Source organism: Muscardinus avellanarius (genome assembly GCF_963383645.1).
Source record: "Muscardinus avellanarius genome assembly, chromosome: 16".
Classification (NCBI taxonomy): domain Eukaryota; kingdom Metazoa; phylum Chordata; class Mammalia; order Rodentia; family Gliridae; genus Muscardinus; species Muscardinus avellanarius.
The window spans coordinates 18,063,134-18,086,809 of NC_137802.1; the positions used below are offsets into that span (position 1 = coordinate 18,063,134).

The window sequence follows — 23,676 nt, forward strand, 5'->3', positions numbered from 1 at the left end:
CATTAAGCATGATGGTTCACAATTCACTCTATGTCCAGCTTGAGACAGGTGATGCTCTGGTGACTTTCCATTTGTTTTTTTCTAAATTCCATGACATGAATCCCATAAGTAAATATGACTAGTATCCTCATCTAGCAGATGAAGAAACTGAGGCTCAGAAGTTAACTAAGTCACCCAGCAAGATCCAAAAGTAGAATTCTGAAGTCTCCAAGGTATAAATGATATGTACACATCTACACAATTCAGTCTGAGGAGTTTCAGCAAAGATGCTGAAATCAGGCACATTGAGCAGTGCTGAATCCACAGCTTCTCGGGGAGCCTGCTATGAGGACAGCTGTGCGTGCAGCTCCAGGCCCAGCCACGTTGGCGGCATCCTGCGGCAGCTCAGCTTCTGGCAGTTCTCAGCTTCCTCCTGAAGTACTCAGGGGCAGCCTCGTAGAGCCACTCGGCATCCACGACGCAGAGGTCTCGCATGTAGCACTTGTTGGTGTAGAGTAGCTCAGTGTACACGACACAGGCTGGCTTGCAGTGGAAGAGCACAGACGACGGGTGGATAGCCACCGGCTGGTGGGTGTCCGTGGTGGCGTAGGTACCATCGGGCTGGAGCTCGGCAGTGCTCATGAAAAGACTGTGAGCCAGGCAGCGGCGGACACTCTCCATGTCTCCTCTCGACGACATGATTGGCATTGACATCTGTTTCAGGAAGGGTGGAGAAATGGAAAGACCCGAAACATAAATAGCACTCAGTAATACATAGTACACTGGAGCAACTGGACCTAAAAAGCAGACTACAGTGCCAGCCTGAAAAAGTGGCTCCTCACATTCAAAAGTGGCTGCCTCACTGCCTTAGGCTATAGCACAAGCGGAGGATCAAGGCGTGTGGAAGGGGGCCGACTGAAAACAGAAACATCACCGGACAGAACCGGGACTTGGGGGACATTTATACAGTGAACATACCAGAGCAGACGGTGTGACCTACCCCCACCCAAGCATCCGGCCAAAGGCCTCTGGAAGGAAAAAGCCAAAACTTCTGACATCATCAACTCTTCATTCCAAGGCATCTCATATCTTGCTGCCAAATTAATCTTCCTAAAGTACAACTCCAGCCACTCTTCATCTACTCCTAGAAAAACAATGCAAACTCCCTACACTGAAGCCGGGGATGAGCCACCAGGGGCCCAGCGCACCTGTCTTCCCCCGCCGTCTTCTGCAGGCATAATCAACTGCTCTCTCTTCCTTAGACCTGCCTCCTGGCCTCTATCTCTGGGCTGCCATATCTGCTGCTTCTGGTAGAAATGCTGCCCTCATGTCTGCAGTAGGAACATCAGTCGTCGGTCAATGTCCCTGTTTTAGGCCTCACACTGCTGGCCAGGGCCCAGTGGTGAACACTTGCTTGACCTAAGCTGGTAAGCTTTGCTCCTCTAGGCACTTAGGCCTGAGGAGAATTCCAACCAATCTGTCAGGCTTCTACCCACAGGCTCCTGGGTGGCCAGGCCACATGAAGCAATCACTTACGTGTAGAGCTAGGTGAGAAGAGGAAAGGAAACAAGCAGAGAGCAGCTAGAACAAGAGGACTAGTAGCTCCTGGCAGCCTTTTCTAGCTCCTGTTTCGTCCCTTGTGGGGTATGACTACTTTCTGTCTATGGGTTACCACAGGCACCTCACTATCATTTGAAAATTTCCCATTTTTCCTTTATGATGGCTTATGTTTTTGGCAATCAGCCATTCCTACTTTTTCTTTTTGCTCTGCTGGGGATCAGACTCAGGGCCTTACTTATTTATATTTTTAAACTCATAGCCGGGCGTGGTGGCGCATGCTTGTATTCCCCGCGCTTGGGAGGCAGAGACAGGAGGATTACACAGGTTCAAAGCCAGCTGCGCTAGCTTAAGAGACCCTGTTTCTAAAAATAAAAAAAGTATAAAATAGGTCTGGGAGTGTGGCCCCGAGGTAGAAGGCCTACAGGAACCCCAGTACCACACACACACAAAAAAAAAAAGGAAGAAAAAAAAATAAACTCACTTTATTTCCAAGTCTCTAGATTTTTTTTCTTTTTGCGGTCCTGGGGACAAAACCCAGGGGCATTCCACCTCCAAGCTACACCCCCAGCCCTATTTTTCTTTATTTTTAATTTTATTTATTTATTTTTTTTTGTGGTACTGGGGGTGGAACCCAGGGGCTTTTCTACCTCTGGGCTATACTCCCTGTCCTATTTTATACTTTATTTAGAAACAGGGTCTCACTAAGTTGCTGAGAGCCTCACTAAGTAGCTGAGGCTGGCTTCGAACCTGTGTGATCCTCCTGTCTCAGTCTCCCAGGCGCTGCGATTACAAGTGTGCGCCACCACGCCCAGCCTTAATTCTTTTTTTTTTTTTTTTTGGTGGTACTGGGGTTCCTGGAAGCCCTCCTACTTCCCGGCTACACTCCCAGACCTATTTTATACTTTTTTTTTTTTTTTGAAACAGGGTCTCTTAAGCCAGCGCGTCTGGCTTCGAACCTGCACGAACCTCCTGTCTCTGCCTCCCAAGAACGGGGATTACAAGCGTGCGCCACCACACCCGGCCTTAATTCTTCATTTTGAAACAGGGTCTCACTGAGTTGAAAAGAACCTCACTAAATAGCTGAGGCTGGCCTCGAACTGCGATCCTCCTGTCTCAGCCTCCCAAATGCTGGGATTACAAGCATGCACCACCATGCCTGGCTACTTTTTTTTTGGGGGGGTGGGTCTGGGGATGGAACCCAGGGGCATTCGACCTTCGAGCTACACCCCAGCCCTAGTTTTTATTCTTTTTTGAAACAGGGTCTCACTGAGTTGCAGAGGGCTTCACTAAATAGCTGAGGCTGGCCACAAACAAGTGATCCTCAGGTCTCAGCCTCCTGAATACCGGGATTATAAGGGTGCGCCACCACGGCCAGCTCGCCTGGCTCTTTTTTATTTTTATCTTTTCTTTCTTTCTTTCTTTTTTTTTGTTGGTACTGAGGGTGGATACCAGAGGCTTTCTGCCTCTAGGCTATACTCCCAGACCTATTTTATATTTTATTTGGAAACAGGGTTCACTAAATTGCTGAGAGCCTCACTAAATAGCTGAGGCTGACTTCGAACCTGTGCGATTCTCCTGTCTCAGCCTCCCAAGCATGAGGATTACAAGCGTGTACCACAATGCCCAGCTACTATTTATTTATTTATTTATTTATTTGGTGGTACTGGGGTTCTTGGAAACCCTTCTACCTCCGGGCTACACCCCCAGACCTATTTTTATATTTTTATTTGGAAACAGGGTCTCTTAAGCCAGCGAGGCTGGCTACGAACCTGCACGATCCTCCTGTCTCTGCCTCCCAAGCGCAGGGATTACTAGCATGCGCCACTACACCCGGCTTACTTTTTATTTTTAAATCAGAAACTTGCAAAGTTGCCCAGGGTAACCTTGAATTTGAGATCCTCCTGCCTCTGCTTCCTAAATAGCTGGGATTATGTGCATCACAATACCCAGCTTGTTCCTTGCCTTAATATTGACAGCTGTCAAGATTAGCTCACTGGGTAGCTCAATGTTTGTTAGTTTTTGTGGTACTGGTATTGAAACTCCAAGCCACACCCTCAACCCTATTTTTATTCTTTATTTTGAAACAGGGACAAAGTTGTGGAAGGCCTCACTAAAGAAGTGAGGCTGGCTGTGAACTTGTAATCCTCCTGTCTCAGCCTCCCAAATACCACAATTACAAGAGCGCGCCACCACATCCAGCTTTGTGTAGCTCAATGGTAGAACACTTGCCTAACTTGTGCAAGGTCCTGGGTTCTATCCCAAGCATGGCTAACAAAAAAAGTTTATAAAACTGAATATATGCAAGCTGGGCATGGTAGTGCATGCTTGTAATCCCAGCATTTGGGAGGCTGAGATAGGAGGATTGAAATTTGTGGCCAGCCTCAACTACTTAGTGAGGCCCTTTGCAACTCAGTGAGACCCTGTTTCAAAATGAAGAACAAAAGCCGGGCGTGGTGGCGCACGCTTGTAATCCCCTTGCTTGAAAGGCTGAGACAGGAGGATCACACAGGTTCGAAGCCAGCCTCAGCTACTTAGTGAAGCTTTCAGCAACTTAGTGAGACCTTGTTTCCAAATAAAATATAAACTAGGTCTGGGAGTATAGCCTGGAGGTAGAAAAGCCCCTGGGTTCCACAAAATAAATAAATAAATTAATTAATTAAATAAATAAGGGGGGTGTAACTCAGAGATACTGAAAACAAAACCTGAATATAAGTTTATAAAAATACACACACACATACACAATGTTACCTATGTAAAATATAAAATAATAATAAAAAACATAGGGCTGCTGGGTATGGTGGTGCATGCTTATAATTCCAGTATTTGGGCGGCTGAGACAGGAGGATCGCAGGTTCACAGCCAGCCTCAGCTACTTAATGAGACCTTCCACAACTTAATGAGACCCTGTTTCAAAATAAAAAATAAAATAGGGCTGAGGATGTCACTTGAATGTAGAATGTCCCTGGGTTTGATCCTCAGTACCACAAAAAAAGGTGGTGGGGCTATTTTGAAGTATACCAAAACAGTAAAAGATAGAATTAGAGATTATTGTTGCTTTCTTTTTTATTTGGGGGAGAGACAATACCTTTAAGCAGATTTCTCTCAGCTGTGCTCTGACTTCAGCTACTAACATCATATTCTTGCTATTGACAAAGTTCTCTTTGCACCAGTCCTAAAAAGGAGAAAAAGATATGTTATAATCCTCTCATTTTTCCAGAGGGGTTGAACACCCACACACACACACACACACACACACACACACACACACTCACACACGCACGCACGCACGCACGCACACACACACCCCTTTGAGAATACAATTGAATTCAGAGGGAAAATTTCAGGCGCCAAAAAGGAATCTAAGAAAACATCTTGAGCCAGGTCGTGGTTGCGCATGCCTGCAATCCCAATATTTGGAAGACTGAGACAAGGGGATTGGAGGTTTAGGGACAGCCTGAGCAAATAGTAAGACTCTCATCAACCTAGTGAGACTCTGTTTCAAAAATAAAAATAATAAGCCAGGCGTGGTGGCGTACATTTGTAATCCTAGCATTCGGGATGCTGAGACAGGAGGATCCAGGTTCACAGACAGCCTCAGCTACTTAGTGAGACCCTGTTTCAAAATACAGAATAAAACATAAGGCTGGGGGTATAGCTCGGAGGTAGAATGCCCCTGAGTTCCATCCCCAGTATTGCTAAATAAATAAATAAATAAATGCCAGGATGGTGGTGAATGCTTATAATCCCAGCATGTGAAAGGCTAAGACTGGAGGATCACAGTTCGCAGACAGCCTCAGCTACTTAGTGAGGCCTTTTGCAACTCAGTGAGACCTGGTTTCAAAATAAAGAATAAAAAAAATTAGGGATGCGGGTATAGCTCGGAGGTAGAATGCCCCTGATTTCCAGTCCCCCCTCCCCCCAAAAAAGAGGCAGGGGCTGTAGCTTGGAGGTCGAATGCCCCAGGGTTCCATCCCCAGACCCGCAAAAGATAAAATAAGATATACTGAAATATAATAAAATAGGGCTGGGTGTTACAATGCCCCTGGGTTCAATACAATGCCCCTGGGTTCAATCCCCAATACCACAAAGAAAATATCTTTCTATCAGAAAGTATGAACTATAAATAGGGAAAATACTAAGCTGGATGTGGTGGTGCATACGTGTAATCCCAGGATTTGGGAGGTAGAAAGAGAATTGCAGGTTTGAAGCCAGCCTCAGCAACGTAGTGAGACCCTCTTCCCAATAAGAAATAAAATTGGGCTAGTGGTGTAGTTCAGAAGTAGAACACACCTGGGCTCAATTGCCAGTACCACACACACACACACACACACACACACACACACACACACAAAAAAAAGTAAAAGAAAAAAAAAGACATGCCTGAAAGAAGGAACTATCTTTTGAGAAAAGGAACAGAGAAGACTCACCTTATTTCCGCCTGTGTTTTTGAAGGTCCGATAGATATTGAGCAGGGTAATGTGGTCCCCCTCACTGGATATGAACTTCTTCCGGACACTCTGCACTTCATCCCGCCGGGCAGGAGGGTTGTAGAGAACACTGTCCACGGACAACAGGGAAACGATGGTCAGAATCTCCTCTGTACAGTGGAATTTAGGGGACAGGAGGATGGTCTGAAAATCAAAATTTAAAAATGTGTAAACCGAGTTTTTTCCTAGCTTCCGAACACAGTACTTTTGCATAGCCTTTTGCAGCCTCCCTTCTAAGGCATTAAAGGGCAGGTGTCTCTAAAACCATGACTTTATATGTTGATGTCAGTTTCCTTTCTTAGCAAATGAATGACTGCCTTCTCTGCAGGCAAGACTCATAACTAAGGTGTTTGATTCCCATATACAGCGAAAATCAGCATTTTCCACAAAATAGGGGTTGAAATTACTGAAAAGAACAAGCGAGATTAAACTAGAAGTGCTGTCTGGGCTCAGTTGTTTACTATGGGATGGCTAACCTGTAATGTACAGAAAAGGGACTGAGGAGAAGGTATCATTTACTTTGGCAAATTTAGGCTCTAAAGGAAATGCAGCCATCTTCCTTCCAATTGGAGTCAAGGTAAGCTGGTCGTCTTTATGTTCAAGAGCACCTAACAGGTCCAGTTGGGCAATGGCCGCCTGAATGTGATCTAAAGAAAGAGAGACATAAAAATGAGCCAAATATCCAAAATAGGAAGGAGTTGCAGCCAGTTCAGTACTTCTGGGGGCTTTGATTAACTCTACACCAAATAACAGCAAAGACCACCCCACCACGGTCCCAGGACACTTTCCACAGCTGTTAGTGACACGCCTAAAGAGGAATCGGGGAGCAGTTATGCTGGCCAAATGGGAAAGAGACAAAGGCAGCCAGGCTGCAGTCCTGGGGTGCAATGGCACTGGTAACAGGTCCACAGATGCTTTTTTGCTTCTTTATACCTCACGTATATCATTCCTTTGCAGGACATTAGCAATTGAGAAGAAGAAGAAAAAAAGAAATTCAGGCTGGGTGTGGTGGCTTACATGGGAGGACGGGACAGGAGAATGTCACATTCAAAGCCAGCCTCAGCAATTCAGTGAGGCTCTCAGGAACTTAGGGAGAACTGTTTCCAAATAAAAATAAAGTAAGAGCTGGGGGTGTTGTTTGGAGGTAGACTGCCTCTGGGTTAAATCCCCAGCATGACAAAAAAAAAAAAAAAAAAAAAAAAGAAAAAAAAAGTCAAGGGTAGAACAGTACACAGTATGTGATATGTGTGCTTTGTGGGTTTTTTTCTTTTTGTGGCTTTTTTTTCCCTCCCCAGTTCTGAGATTGAACTCACACATGCTAGACAAATGCTCCACCACCAAGCAACATCTCTAGCCCTTTTATTTCTGAGACAGGGTCTCACTAAGTTTCCTAGGCTAGCCTTGAACTTCGGATCCTCCTGCCTCAGTCTCCTGAGGAGCTGGGAATACAGGCATGTACTGCCATGCCTGGCCAAGCTATGTGTGTTTTTAAAGAGACTATGTGGAGCTGGGCGTGGTGGTACATGCTTGTAATCCCAGTACCTGGGAAGCTGAGACAGGATTACAGGTTCAACGGCCAGTCTCAACTACTTAGTGAGGCCTCCACAACTTTTTGAGGCCTTGTTTTTGTTTTTGTTTTTTTGTGTTATTGTGGTACTGGAGGTGGGACCCAGGGGCTTTTCTACCTCTGGGCTATACTCCCAGACCTATTTTATACTTTATTTGGAAACAGGGTCTCACTGATTTGCTGAGAGCCTAAGTAGCTGAGGCTGGCTTCAAACCTGTGTGATCTTCCTGTCTCTGCTTCCCAAGCGCTGGGATTGCAAGTATGCGCCACCACACCCGATCCAGGCCTTGTTTTAAAATAAAGAAAAGAAAGAGGGCTGGGGGTTTAGCTTGGAGGTAGAATGACCCTGGGTTCAATACCCAGTACCAAAAATAAATAAATAAATAATAAAAATAAAAGTAGGGCTGGGGTGTAGCTCAGAGGTAGAATGCCTCTGTGTTCAATCCCCAGTACCACACACACAAAAAAGACTAAGGGTACTTGTATATTCATAGAATTTCTCTAGAAGTCAACTAGAAATGGTCACAGTGGTTACATTAGGGAAAGCTAAGAACCTGAGAAGCAGGAGCAAGGTGAGATCTCTGCATACACATCAGTTATTTACTTTTCTTCCTCTTTTCTTTTTTGCTACTGGGAATTGATCCCAGAAGTATTCTACCTCTAAGTTATATCCCAAGCCCAACTTACTTTCTTTCCTTCTTTCTTTCTTTTTCTTTTTTTTTTTTTTTTTGGTGGTACTGGGGTCTGGGGTTCCTGGGAACCCTTCTTCCTCCGGGCTACACTCCCAGACCTATTTTATATTTTTTTTAAATTTGGAAACAGGGTCTCTTAAGCCAGCGTGATCCTCCTGTCTCCGCCTCCCAAGCGCAGGGATTAAAAGCGCCTCGCACGACTTACTTTCTTATTTGGAAACAGAGTCTTGCTAAGTTGCCAAGGCTGCTTCAAGCCTGGGATCTTGTCTTAGCCTCCCAAGTACTGGGATTACAAGCAGGTGCCACCACACCCAGCTTTTTTCATTCTTTTAACAACTGCATTCCTCACTTAGAAATTGATCTTTGTTGCTGTCTTTTTTCTTTTTTTCTTTTGGTAGTACTGGAGCTGGAACCCAGGGGCATTTTACCCCTGAGCTACACCCCCAACTCTATTTTTTTTTAATTTTGAAACAGGGTCTCACTAAGTTGCAGAGGGCCTCACTAAGTTGCTGAGGCTGGCCTCGAACCTGAGATCCTCCTGTCTCAGTCTCCCAAGTACTGGGATTACAAGCATGTGCCACCATGCCTGGTTTTTGCTGTCCTTTTGCTGATGAAAGTACAACTTCATTAGGTTTCTGTAGTACCCCATGGATTCCCTGATGACCTTTATTATTTGCAATGGTCAAGGCCCCTAATTGTGAGTCTTTCCATCATGGTACTGACAGCACATTATCTATTATTTCATGATTTTGAGATACTTTTCTGAAAGACAATGCTGCTATCCACCAAATTAAATAAGCAAAAGGAGCTGGGCATGGTGGCACAGGCCAATATCCCAGTACTTGAGAGGCTGACATAGGAGGATTACAGATGTGAGACCAGCCTCATCAGCTTAGGAGGACTCTCAGCAATCCAGCAAGACCTTTGTTTTTTTTTTTTTGGGGGGGGAGCTGGGATGTAGCTTAGACATTCGCCTCTGGGTTCAATCCCCAGTACCTCCCTCAAACTCCCCCCCACACACACACACAAAGCAAAAGGAGATGACTAAAATACTTATTCTTCTCCCCAAACACTTTTTTTTTCAAGAGTACATTGCTGTCTACTCATCCACGTTCTGCTACACAGGATTCTGCTTACCCGGAGAGGGTTTGGACATGAAATCAAAGGTGAGCACATTTGGGACTTTCATTGCTAGGAGCTGAAGCATCACGCTGGCCAGGTTACACCTGTGAAGAGTAGGAGATGAGGGTCATTCATCTGTCCCTGAACCTTCAGCCACATGTCAGAACAGTGAGGAGCATTAGCAAAAGCCACAGCTCTAAGGAAACATGGCCAACAAGGGAGGACACAGGGACAGAGGGCAGGAGTGGGCACAACTTGAGCCCACCTTTGGATCTCTGGCACGGTCATCTTATCAAACTTCTCAAACTCCTCCTCAGTGTACAGCCGGTAACAGATGCCGCTGTCTTCTCTGCCGGCCCTCCCAGTGCGCTGCCAGGCCTGGGTCTTCGACACCCGCTGCACAGCTAATACCTCGAGACCACTGTCTGAAGGGAGAATGGGCCCCATGAGTGCTTCACTCCTCACATACACAAGCAATACAGTGCCGACAAAAAGAAACGATCCTCATAACGCCAGTGAGTCTTTCTGTAATACAGGGAGCCCAGAAACACTCAAGGCTAATGAGAAAGCACGAAGCCAGCTTGCTCCACAGTGGCCTGGACACAGAGTGAAACAGGACTTTGCAAATGAATCCTGTGTGAAATCTGTTATGGAAACCTCAGGCTTATAGCAAGGGGCCAGAGGAGTGATTTCTGAGACCTTGGCTTAGATCACAAGATGGCCAATCACCCTAATTTGCTCAGGACTGAGGGTTTCTTGGATATGGGCCTTCTGGGGCTAACACTGGGACAGTTTCTAGCAAACTAGGAAGGTTGTCATACTATCAATTAATGACTCGAAAGCAAATCCTCAAGTCACTTGTGTGCTCAGCCTCCCTCCCGGGTCCATGAGAAAACAGAGGCCATGCAAGGTTTGTTTCCTGGGAGTAAATGACATTAGTGTTCTAGGTAAAGGTGTGGTGGGATCCAGGCACTGGAGACCCACACCATTCCATATACAACGCCTCTAGAGGCACACATGCAAAAGCCAGCCCTCCTCCAGTGCTTAGCAGGGTACTTCCATTAAACGTGGGGGAGTGGTATTTCAGTTGCCTCAAGTCCTCTGTAGAATAAAGCAAGGTATAAAAAGGAAATGAGTAAAAATGATTTCAAGTGAGCTTTCCACTGCACAGTTGAAAGACAGCTGGTGCTTCACTTGCGTCCCTCACCCCAGCTCCTCCTTCCTTGGAAATCTGGGAGCACAAACCAGCCACACCCAAATATTATTTCTCCAGGAAGCCTTTGATTGGTACCAGGCTGCCTGGCCTTCAAGCCAGCATCCTCACTCAACTCCTGGTGAACTTTCAGACCTTCTGCCCAGCTCCCTGGCCCTGTGTTCCCAGCTTTGCTAACCCTGGGCTCTTTTTTCCTGTCTTGACTCCTTGTCTAACATACTTGCCCCAGGTCTCCTTTCCAGACTTGACTTCTGGACTGTGTCATTTACAGTCCCTGCCATGCAAATTTCAGTCACTTACAAACTTTAGATGCTCATTTGGGGGAAAACTGTGTGACTACAGTTTCAATGGTTGCTCACTATATATAGGAGAGACATTCATGAGCTACAAATTCTCACCAGGGTTATACTTCTTTGCTTTAACCATGCCCGTGTCAACTACATATTTTATTCCTGTAATGGTTATGGAGGTTTCAGCGATGTTGGTTGAAATGATCACTTTGCGATAGCCCTAAAAGGAGGAAGAAAACCAAAAAGCCGTATGACACACCTATGATTGAGAAGGTTTCAAACATATTCTCCCCATTAATTTCCACAGTTCACTCATGACCAAGAGAAGATGATTTTATTAATGATGGCAGTCATTAATATTAATAGTTGGCATTAGGCTAGAGCATGTGGCAGATGGAGAATGACACTGCGTTCCTCAAGGTTGATTTGAGATGATGAGACAGTGGAACAGGATCCAGAGGCAAGTGGATGAGAGTTGGCATCCTGGCCCTGTCAGTTTCCTACTTTGCATCCCCTTGAGCAATTCCTACTTTCCCTCTTGGGACCTTGGTGTGCCCAGGGGACCCCGTGTGCCTGAGAGATGGTATGTGTTAGCACCATGCCTGGCACAGCAGAAGCTCACAATAAACAGTACCATGGACGAATGTGGTGGGGTTTTTTTGTTGTTGTTGTTGTTGGGGTTTTTTTTTTGTGGTACTGGGGATGGAACCCAGGGGCTTTCTATCTTCTCCAAGCTACAGTCCCAGACCTATTTTATATTCTGTTTGGAAACAGGATCTCACAAAGTTGCTGAGAACCTCACTAAGTAGCTGAGGCTGGCTTCGACTCTGCATGACCCTCCTGTCTCAGCCTCCCAAGTACTGGGATTACAAGCGTGCGCCACCACGCCTGGCAAGTGTGGTGTATACTGGCCCACAGAAGAGGCACTTACCTTTCACCCTCTGCCTCTGTACTGCCCTTCATTCTCACAACTATCTCCCTACTCTTCTCACAGGGCAGCTTTCCCTGTAGCTGTATGTTACATACCTGTGCCTTTTCAACTAGCTGAGCTGGCACCTGGACATTTCCTCCCATATACCTTATCTAGAGCCTTGAGACGGGCACATAGGATTCCCTGGTGGCCCCACTGGGTGGCAGGGATGGAGCTGGACAGAAGACACAATGCACTTACCTTTGGGGCGCTTTGGAAGACACGGAGCTGCTGCGCATAAGGCAAGGAGGCATACAGAGGAAGAACCACCATAGCAGGGCAACCATCTGGGAGGTGCTTTGCAATGTCTCGGCAGGTCTTGCTCATTGCTTCAATCTCCTCCTGACCAGTGAGGAACACCAGGATGTCCTGCGAGGACGGTGCTTCCTATAGAAAGGAAGGGAAAAAAAACATCATTGATGTTGTTTCTCAGAATTATTTTTCCTAACTGTAGAGATGTAAAGAAGCTCAAATGTTGATGTCTCCTAGGAAAAGAACCTTACCAGCAACACACAGAGCTACAGCATATGAAAGTTAGCCAACTATGTTTAAAAACTAGCAAAGAACGTTTCCAAGGACAATTACCAGATTGCTTATACAAGAACAATATCGTGAAAAGCACAATCAGGCATCCAAATAAAAATCTACCTAAAACTTCCTTCCTTTCACAAGAAGTAGTCCCACTGGAAAAGAAGCCTTTATTAAACGATGCCATCAAAGCACTTTCATGCACCCAGAAAGTACACTGTACAAATGCTCGAGAGACTGAGGCTGACTGGGTTCTTCACCCTCTGAGTGAACATGCAACAGTTAATGGCATACCCATCACCTGATTTTTTTTTACATTTGTTCAGATAGAATCATTTTTAAATTGTTTGCTGAAAAAATAACATTAAATGTTTATAATAGAGGCAGGTATGCCTTTGCATGTCTGTAATACCAGTACTTGGGAGGCTAAGACAGGAGAATGACAGGTTCAAGGATAGCCTCAGCAAGTAGTAAGACTCTCGTCAACCTAGCAAGACTGCTTTAAAAATAAATAAATAAATAAATAAATAAATAAATAAATAAATAAAAGGTGTACCTTAGAGGTAGAATTCCCCTAGGTTCAATCCTCAGAACCACAAATACAGAATTAGTAAGACCCTTTCTTTCTTTCTTTCTTTCTTTCTTTCTTTCTTTCTTTTTTCAGTACTGGGGATGGAACCCAGGACATTCTACCTCTGAGCTACACCCCCAGCCCTATTTTTTTTTTTTTTGGTGGTACTGGAAATCCTTCTACCTCCAGGCTACACTCCCAGACCTATTTTATATTTTTTATTTGGAAACAGGGTCTCTTAAGCCAGCAAGGCTGGCTTCGAACTAGCGTGATCCTCCTGTCTCTGCCTTCAAAGCGCAGGAAATACAAGCGTGTGCCACATGCCCGGTACCCAGCCCTATTTTTATTCTTTATTTTGAAACAGGGTCTCACTGAGTTGCAAAGGGCCTCACTAAGTAGCTAAGGCTGTCCGCAAACCACGATCCTCCTATCTCAGCCTCCTATATGCTGGGATTACAAGTGTGTGCTACCACGCCTGGCTTTAGTGAGACCCTTTTTCAAAATAAAGAATAAAAAACAGGGCTGGGGGTGTAGCTCAGAAATAGAAGGCTCCTGGGTTCCATTACCAGTACCGCAAAAAAAATTTTAATTCAAAAATATAATAATTATGTGTGTATGCATGTATATACAGTTGGTCACAGAAAAAGACAGATTGTGCTTGAACACAGAACACATATTCATGATTGCCACGTGAGATATGGGAATATTGTGGGGAAATGAGTCATAGGTAGAAGACTTGCATAGTTGCATTCTCTAAGAAACAAGGAATAGGGATGGGGTCCTACTAGCAATGTATGATCATAATATTGTAAAAAATGATGCTGAATTTCATGTCAGGTGTGCTCTTGCATGACTATAAACCCAGTACTTGGGAAGCTGAGACAGGAGGATTATAGGTTTGAGGCCAGCCTCAACAACTTAGCAAGGCCCTTCTTCAAATTTTTCAAAAACTAAGCCAGGTTAGGCATGGTGGCCCATGCTTCTAATCTAGTACTTAGGAGGCTGAGTCAGGAGAATTGCAGGTTCATGGCCAGCCTCAGCTACTTAGTGAGGCCCTCAGCAACTCAGTGAGACACTGTTTCAAAATAAAGAATAAAAATTTGGGCTGGGGTGTGGCTCAGAGGTAGAATGCCCTGGGTTCAATCTCCAGTACCACAAAAACTACAACAAACTAAGCCAGGCGTAATGGTGCACACTTATAATCCCAGTGCTTGGGAGGCTAAGACAGGAGGATTGCACAGTTTCAAAGCCAGCCTCAGCTAATTTGTGAGGCCTTCCACAATTTAGTGACACCATATTTCAAAATAAAGAATAAAAATCAAGCCAAGTGTGGTGGCGCACGCTTGTAATCCCTGCGCTTGGGAGGCTGAGACAGGAGGATCGCACAGGTTCGAAGCCAGCCTCAGCTAATTAGTGAGGCTCTCAGCAACTTAGTGAGACCCTGTTTCCAAATAAAAATATAACATAGGTCTGGGAGTATACCCCAGAGGAGGTAGAAAGCCTCTGAATTCCACCAAAAAAAAAAAAAAATCAGGTTGGGCGTGTAGCTTGGAGGTAGAATACCCCTGAGTTCCATCCCCATACCACACACACACACACAAAGAATAAAATATCAGGCTGGGGGTATAGCTCAGAGGTAGAATGCCCATGGGTTCTAGCCCCAGCACCACAAAATAAAGAAATAAAGAAACAAACAAATACATAAATAAACACACACACACACACACACACACACACACACACACACACACCAACAAAAACACTGAAGGCAGTGGCAGCTGACCTAAACAGCAGGAATCTGCAATAAGGAAATGAGAGCAACAGCTGTTTTTTCATTATGAGTTTTAACTCTGGGGTGTGTGTGTGTGTGTATGTGAGAGAGAGAGAGAGAGAGAGAGAGAGAGAGAGAGAGAGAGAGAGAGAGAGATATCGAGAGAGAGAGAGAAAGAGAGAGAGAGAAAGAGAGAGAGAGAGAGAGAGAGTTACTGGGAATTAACTCAGGGCATTCTACCTCTGAGCTATACCCCCAGCCCCTTTTGGTTTTTTTTATATTTATTCATTTATTTATTTATTTATTTATTGGTACTGGAGGTGGAACCCAGAGGCTTTCTACCTCCAGGCTATACTCCCAGACCTATTTTTTTATATTTTATTTGGAAACAGGGTCTCACTAAGTTACTGAGAGAATCACTAAGTAGCTGAGGCTGGCTTCGAACCTGCACAATCCTCCTGTCTCAGCCTCCCAAGTGCGGGGATTACAAGCGTGCGCCACCACGCCCAGCTTCCCTTTTGTTTTTTAATATTGAAACGGTCTTGCTAGTTTCCAGGCTGTCTTTGAACCCGTAATCCTGCTATCTCAGCCTCCCAAATACTGAGGTTACAGATGTGTGTCACCACTTCTGGCACTACTTGACTTTTTGTTGATACTGGGGATTCTACTTGACTTTTTAAAACTTTGAACTATATATGTAACACTTAGTTAAAACAAAACCTCTGCATTTTCTCAGAAAATTAATAGGAAAATAAAACCGTTTTATACAAATTAAGCAAATGAGGTGATTTAATCACTCAGTTTCTTAGGGAACTGTTTAATAAAGTGAGAATTTTGAGGAAGTTCTTTAATATGGTTTCAAAAAAATCAAAGCATTCTCAGTTGCAATCCATTATTGGGCCAATATCAACCTTTGTGTTGGGTGTGTGCATGCCCATACTCTAAGTACTTGGGAGGCTGAGATATCAGGAGTTCAGGTTCTAGCCAGCCTCTGCATGGTGGTACATGCTTGTAATACCAGTACTTTGGAGAATAAGACAGGAAGATCACAGGTTTGAGCACAGCCTCAGGTACTTAGTGAGGCCCTCGGCAACTTAGTGAGACCCTGTTTCCAAAAAATTATAAAATAGAATATGTCTGGGAGTATAGCCCGGAGGTAGAAAAACAAAAACAAAACCAAAAAACTAGGACTGAGAACCGGGCATGATGGCTCATGCTTGTAATCCCAGCATTTGGGAGGCTTGAGACAGGAGGATCGTGGTTCAAGGACAGCCTCAGTTACTTAGTGAGGCCCTTGGCAACTCAGTGAGACCTTGTTTCAAAATAAAGGGGGGAAAAAATGGGACTGGAAGAGTAGTTCAGAAGTAGAATGCCCCTGGGTTCCATCCTAGTACTGAAACAAACAAAAAAGAATAGAGCCAGGTGCCAGGTGTGGTGCCACACACTTATAATCCCAGTACTTGAAAAGCTGAGACAGGAGGATCAGGGTTTGTGGCCAGCCTCAGCTACTCAGTGAGGCCCTCCACAACTTAGAGAGGCCCTGTTTCAAAATAAAGAATAAAGCCGGGCATGGAGGATCACGGTTAATGGGCAGCCTTAGTTACTTAGTGAAGCCCTTTGCAACTCAGTGAGACTCTGTTTCAAAGTAAAGAATAAAAAATAGGGCTTGGGGTATAGCTCGGAAGTAGAATGCCTCTGGTTTCCAGCCCCAGTACTGCAAAAAAGAAAAAAAAAAGAGAGAGAGACAGACAGTGCTTTGCAAACGTATTTCAGCTGTATGTATATACTGTGTACTAGGTTGCCACATAAAATATGCCTCTTACCAATTGTGATTTTTAAAAAAAGTTCCAACATATGGAAATCTCTAGCTCAGCAGAGAAAAGCTGTTGGTCAGAGTTAAATTATTTTTCTTTTCAGAGAAAATAAGATACCATAAAAAAAGGACAAAAACCTAGACATGGCAATAGAACTCCTTATTCACCTTGACAACACACTCAAAATATGGTTTTATTCAACAGTGGCTTCTTTTCAAGGCTGCTCTTACTACCAACTGCAAGATCAAACAGAACTTATCAAGAATCTGCACCCCACTCCATACCTGATGGATCTGGAAGACTGAGACGAGAGCTGCATGGAGGTAATCATGCTGAGGCTGCTTGGTGTAAAAAATCTGGATCGGATGCTGCCGGCCTTCCAGGTAGAGGACAGGGGCTCCACTGAAATACTGAGAAAAGAGGTCCACATCCATCGTTGCTGACATCACCACCACCTTCACAAGAGAACGAGGAGGAGGATGGGAACAAGCCTTGACAGACTCTGTTTCTCCCAAACCCCAAGAAGCAGACGTCAAGGCCTATGCCAATCCCACCATAGTTAACTTTCTCCCATGATTCTGAAGCACAACAAGCAGAGGAAAACCCTTGGGCAACAACCACAGGCCTTTTTCCTCTTAAATGTGCTACACATACTTTGAGAGGCAATTTCCCCAGCTCCTTTCGCCTCTTCTGTGCAGTCTTTACCACTCCAAAGAGCACATCTGTGTGGATAGTCCGTTCATGGGCTTCATCCAAAATGACACAGCTGTACTTGCGAAGCAGGGAGTCTGAAATTGCTTCCCGCAGAAGCATGCCGTCAGTTAGAAACTTGATCCTCGTGTCTTCTGAGGTGACATCCTCAAAGCGTACTGTATAGCCAACCTGTGTGAAGAAACCACTCATTTGTTGATACATACTGTGCTAGGCATTTGTACTATCACAGTGAATAAGACCGATACTTCCCTGCCCTGCTCCCTCAAGGAGCATGGGGTCTAGTTGGGGAAATAGACAATGGGCACAACCTTTAACTGCAATTATGTTAAGCAGTATAAAGATTTTTTTTTTCTTTTTTCTTTTGGTACTGGGGGTTGGCATTCTGTCTCTGATATAACCCAGACCTATTTTACTTTTATTTGGAAAGAGGGTCTCACTAAGTTGCTGAAGGCCTCACTAAGTTGGTGAGGCTGGCTACAAACCTGCAATCTTCCTGTCTCAGCCTCCAGGTTACTGGATTTACAGGTGTGTACCATCACATCTGGTGAAAATTTATTTATTTATTTATTTTAGTACTGGGGACTGAACCCAGGGGTATTTTTACCTCCAAGCTACATCTCTAGCCCTATTTTATTTTAATTTTGGAAACAGGTCTTGCTAGGTTGAGGAGTCTCACTACTTGCTAAAGCTGCCTTTGAACTTGCAATCCTTCTGCCTCAGCATTCCAAGCACTGGGATCATAGGTGTGGACCACCATGCCTGACTATGACAAAGATTTTAAAACTAATTTCCTTCCTCAAGCTACATAATAACTTCTATGAAACTGTGTAGATATTGAAAAGATACTCAAGGTGTTTTTTAAGTGAAATTAGTATGCCCACACATAAATACAAAAAATAAATTTGTCTTCTATACAGTTCTGAGAGTCATTCCAATTTCTATATATGCTAAAATAATGCTTACAATTTTCCTAGAAAAATTCATTGAAGCTTTAAAGATGTTCAAGGAAGGCTGATGCAGGAAGATCACAGTTCAAGGCCAGTCTCTACAATTAAGCAAAACCCTATCTCAAAAAATAAAACACACAGCCAGGCATGGTGGAACATGCTTGTAATTCCAGTACTTGGGAGACTAAGATAATAAGATCCAGGTTCATGGATAGGCTCAGCTAGCTAGGGAGGCCCTCGGCAACTTAGTGAGACCCTGTTTCAAAATAAAGAATAAAAAACTGGGCTGGGGGTATAGCTGTGAGGTAGAATGCCCCTGGGTTCAATCCCCAGCACCACAAAGTAAGTAGGTAAATAAGTAAATATGTAAATAAATATATAAAACACACACACACACAAATAAATAAATAAAGCTGAGCTTGGTGGTGCATGCTTGTAATCCCAACATTTAGGAGGCTGAGACAGGAGGATCGTGGTTCGCAAACAGCCTTAGCTACTTAGTGAGGCCATTTGCAACTTAGTGACCCTGTTTCAAAATAAAAGATAAAAAATTAAGCTGGGGGTGTAGCTCAGAATTAGAATGCCCCTGGGTTCCATCCCTGGTACCACAAAAATAAAAATAAAAAATAAACATAAATAACATAAAAAAGAGGGGGTCGGGCATGGTGGTGCATGCTTGTAATCCCAGGATTTGGGAGGCTGAGACCGGAGGATCGTGGTTCGCGGCCAGCCTCAGCTACTTAGTGAGGCCCTTTGCAACTCAGTGAGACCTTGTTTCAAAATAAAGAATAAAAAATTGGGCAGGGGGTGTAGCTTGGAGGTCAATGCCTCTGGGTTCCATCCCCAGACCCGCAAAAAAAAAAAAAAAAAAAAAAAAAAAGAGGGGACTGGGGATGTATGATAGAGGCTTCCTAGACTCAAGGAAATGTTCAAGGGAAACAACTAATTTATTTATTTTTTGCAGTACTCAGGATTTACCCCACAGGCATTCTATCTCTGAGATACACCCTCGGCTCTATTTTTTATTCATTTGAAACAGGGTCTCACTAAGTTGCACAGGACCTCACTAAGTAGCTGAGGCTGGTTGTGAACTACAATCCTTCTGTCTCAGCCTTCCAAGTACTGGGATTACAAGCCTGTGCCACCAGGCTTAGCTTATTTATTATTTTGTGTGTATATGGTACTGGGGATTGAACCCAGGGGCATCCTACCTCTGAGCTATACCCCCAGCCCCATTTTATTTATTTATTTATTTTGAAACAGGGTCTCACTAAGTTGCAGAGAGCCTCACAATTTGCTGAGGCTAGTGGCAAAACTGTGCTCTTCCTGTCTCAGCCTCCCAAGTATGGAATTACAAGTACTCAGAAACAACTAATTTATACAACTGCCAATAGCACTTGGAAGCAAAGCGAATGGGAGTAAGAGCTACTTAGAGCCCTTGATCTCTCCATACCTGGGAAAGAACTCTGTGACTAGTTTAAATGGCTATGGCAAGAAAGAAGCTTGAAACGTAAAAGAAATCTTGTTCAGAAAAACAAAAGGCAGGGGGCATGGCGAGAACACTGTTTAGCAGAAGTACTGATGTTAAAGAAAGAAACCAGGTACCAGCTTCCCAACTTCAGTTCTCTTCTCATCTGAGACTCTAGTAGCAAGAGAGATGGCAGCCACTCGGCGAGGCTGGGTCACAGCAATGATGCCTTGGCGGCTAATGCCCCCTTCATAGAGGTACTGTGGGATCTGAGTTGTCTTCCCAGAGCCAGTCTCCCCTAGGAAGGAAAAAGAAGTCTCACTGAAATGCAAATTAACACGAATTCACCAAACAAGCAGCTCAACAGCAGAGGAAAATAAGAAAGTACTCAAGAGTTGGTAAGGCCTCAGGAAAATGGGCACTCATGTGTACTTATGGGGAATATTTATTGTTCTTCTTTCTTGGGAAGCCAAATTATATTTTTAAAATCTTTAAAATGTTTATACCATTTGATCCATAATTCCACCTGCAGTATTGTGTGTGTGTGTGTGTGTGTGTGTGTGTGTGTGTGTGTGTGTGTACTAAAGATTCTACCTCTGAGCTACACCCCCAGTCCTATTTTATTTTTATTTTGAAATAGGGTCTTGCTAGGTTGTTGAAGTCCTCACTAAGTTGATGAGGCTGTTCTTGAATGTGTGATCTTCCTGTGTCAGCCTTCCAAGTACTGGATTACAGGTGTGTGCCCCCATGCCTGGCTTGCAGGAACTGATTCTTAGGAAAGAAAAATGCCTTCTTTAACTTGGTTCATGACAGAAATAAATAGGAAAAAATACAAATGTTCAACATCAGGTAGTTGGTATGGTTAAAGATAAAATGAAATATGACAGTCATATTAGATTGGCATTTATTGGCATGAAAAGACATCCACTCATACACTGCAGCCAAAACAAACTCCTGTCATTCCCTGACCCGCCACTTTCAAACCCTCTGCCTCTGCCCACATGGCTATAGAATACAATACCTCTCTCCTGCTGCTGTTAAGCAAGCAGCAAGATGAGTCAGGCCTCAAACTGTCACCCCTTGTGGCTGCACAGGTCGCCCTCATTTGGGCTCCTTAGTGGTTTGTTTGTCTCTCTTTTAGCACTGGTCACCCTGTATCTACAGAGTGTTAGAATGTTTTTGTTCTCTTCCCAAACCATAAACTCCTGGAGGGCAAAATCTGTTTCTCATGGACTTGAGCATACTGCATAGAGTAAGCACTCAATAAATGTTATTTCCTGCCCTTTGTATCTTTAACAGTGCCTAATTAGAACAAAGAACTTGGGATTAGCTTGGAGACGGGGGAGTGTTTAAGCACGCTGCATCTCTCAGCTCCTCTGCAGTATGGAATAGAACAAAGAACTAGGGAACCTGTGGCTTCTTCTCCCTTGCTACCACTACCCTTCTCTAATCTCACAGAGACCTATAGTCCCATTGGTCTTGCATTTCCTCCCAGTCATCAGCCCCCTCTCACTGGAAATGAGAGGAAAGGAGCTGGGGAAATTGCCTCTCAAAGTATGTGTAGCACGCCAGGCGTGGTGGCACACGCTTGTAATCCCCGCGCTTGGGAGGTGGAGACAGGAGGATTGCACTGGTTTGAAGCCAGCCGCGCTGGCTTAAGAGATCCTGTTTCCAAATAAAAATGTAAAAATAGGTCTGGGAGTGTAGCCCAGAGGTAGAAGGCCTTCCAGGAACCCCAGTACCACCAAAAAAAAAAAAAAAAAAAAAAAGTATGTGTAGCACATTTAAGAGGAAAAAAGCCTGTGTTTGTTGCCCAAGGGTTTTCCTCTGCCTGTTGTGCTTCAGAATCATGGGAGAAAGTTAACCATGATGGGATTGGCATAGGCCTTGACATCTGCTTTTTGGGGCTTGGGAAGAACAGAGAGTCTGTCAAGGCTCGTTCTCCATGATTGTTCATCCTTCCTAACCCAGCTAAGAATCACAAACTAAAAATATAATTATTCTGCAATATTCCTGCTGAATCCACCAGGCACAATCCCAAACTTGGATCAATGTCTCCTGTGGCATCCTTCCTGATCATATGTCAGGGCAACAGACATTGCTGAAGTAAAATAACCCAACTGTGCGGACATAAGACCAAAAGCACCTGGACACCAACTCTACCATTGATCCTGTTCCTGTTTTTGCAGACTGTCTTTTGTCTCCATCCTCTCATAGGGCCTACTTGAAACTCTGGGACTCCTAGTCTCAACAGAACTCCTGCTTCTGTCTCAAAGAAAAAAAGTTCTCAAATGTGATCTCCTTTTCTCCTTCTGCATGTTTTTCTGCAATCACACCATTCTTGCCTCATTTCTCCAGCCCCAGTCTGAGACAGCCTTCCTCCTATTCCAGGCAAACTCTCCATCCAGCCCTTGTTGCCCAGTGACCCTGCAGCTTTGTTCCATTAGCTGTATTCCATCCTTAGCCTCCCTCTCTGCTGAGTTCTTCCACTTATGATTTCTTGCAAGTTCTTCTGCCTCTCTGCTTTTTCTAAGAACAAAAGCCTGCTCCCCCTGCCTTCATTCCTTCACCTCCTACTTCTCAGCCCGATATCAAATTAGTTCTTATCTCCCCACACACAACTCTGTTGAAATAGCTCTCAATGGGATCCACTATCAGTATCTGGCATCTAAACTCAGCGGGCAACTTTTTACTGGCCCCCGTATTACTGGACCTCCCTGCTGAATCTGCTCACTCTGCCTCTTTACAAGTGTGTTCCTCCGACTACCAGCACTCCTGAGTCTCCTTCCTTTCTTTGGCGGATCATCTTCTTGGTCTTTCAGGAGTTCCTCCTAAACACTGGAGGTCACTGCACCTTAAAATCTGCCTTTGCCCTACAACTCTGCCCAGCTCCTTTCATTACCAGAAACGACTAATTCCCGTTCTACCGGACTGTTTTTAGTCTCCAATCTCTCTCCTACGGCGAGATACTCTGCATACAATGCACACCTTCTGAGAGGCCACCTCCTCAGCCGCCTCCTTACTGACTGGGTCGTACCCAATCTTCTAAGCTCCCAAAGCCTCAGCACGTCCATCAACCCTCTCCTCTCGGAAAGTAAGTCTGCCTACGTGCTGGTAACTCGCACTGAGCCATCAGTTCGACTCTTCCTGGAGCGGTCTGGACCTCCAGGCCTGTCACAGAAAAAGACGTTTAAGTTTGTTGAAGAAACGAATGGAAAGGAGAGGCAACTAGGAAAAACTGTTCTCGCAAAGCCAACTATGGAGAGTTAGGTAAAGGCCCCCAGCGTGGCCACCTCACCGATGAGGACGGCGCTGTCCAGGTTTCGGAGCTGGGCCAACAGCTGTCCCCGAGCCTGGAAGATGGGCAGGCTTCGGCGCTGCAGCTCCAGGGCCTCACGGTAGGGACTGGCCGAGGACTGGGCCAGGGGCAGCTGCTGCCTCCGGCCTCCTCCGCCGCCTCTGCCGCCGCCGCCCGCAGCCAGCAGCATCACCACTTGCCTACCGGGAAGGCAGGACCCGGCGCGGCTGGGAGGCCCAGAGCCCGGCCGGAATCTCTTCGCGGGCGGGAAGCCCGCCTCCTCCGGCATGTCGCGAGGGCGCCGCGGCCGGTGGCGCGAGCGCAGGCAGCTCGGGCCTCTCTCTGGAGCGGACCCGACCCTAAGCGCGCGCGGCCTCTATCTCTCAACGTGGTTGCGATTCCGGGCGACCACCGATGACCTCACGGCCGCCCCCGGCCCTTAAGGAAGGGACTGCAATTCCCAGCATGCATTGGAAGTTCGAGAAGGCTTTCACTTCCTGGGAGCGGGGAGAGCAGGCTCTGAGGTACGACCGCAAAAAGAGCCCGGAACTACAACAACGAAAGATAAGGTGTACGGTTCCGTGGGACCTTCATTTTAGATAGCTGACGTCCTTGTTTTGTTCTAGTAACGTTATTTTATTCCAGTAAAAAAACCTTTCTGATTAAAAGTCATTCAGAGGCCAGA

The 23,676-nt window shown here is 45.1% G+C and overlaps 1 protein-coding gene across 1 annotated transcript; it reads right to left on the bottom strand.

Annotated features, from left to right (window-relative positions):
* Positions 1–384: 384 nt before the first annotated feature.
* Positions 385–23,320, bottom strand: DHX33 (DEAH-box helicase 33; the record flags this gene model as incomplete). The annotated part of the gene is made up of 12 exons (XM_080712800.1): positions 22,992–23,320; positions 19,831–19,991; positions 17,219–17,446; positions 16,849–17,019; positions 12,082–12,267; positions 11,019–11,130; positions 9,673–9,832; positions 9,423–9,511; positions 6,546–6,673; positions 5,967–6,170; positions 4,625–4,711; positions 385–693 (listed from the first exon to the last, which is right to left on the bottom strand). The coding sequence occupies exons 1-12, from the start codon at positions 23,278–23,280 to the stop codon at positions 385–387; spliced, it is 2,124 nt and encodes a 707-aa protein (XP_080568926.1). The 5' UTR covers positions 23,281–23,320.
* Between the last annotated feature and the right edge of the window lie 356 nt (positions 23,321–23,676).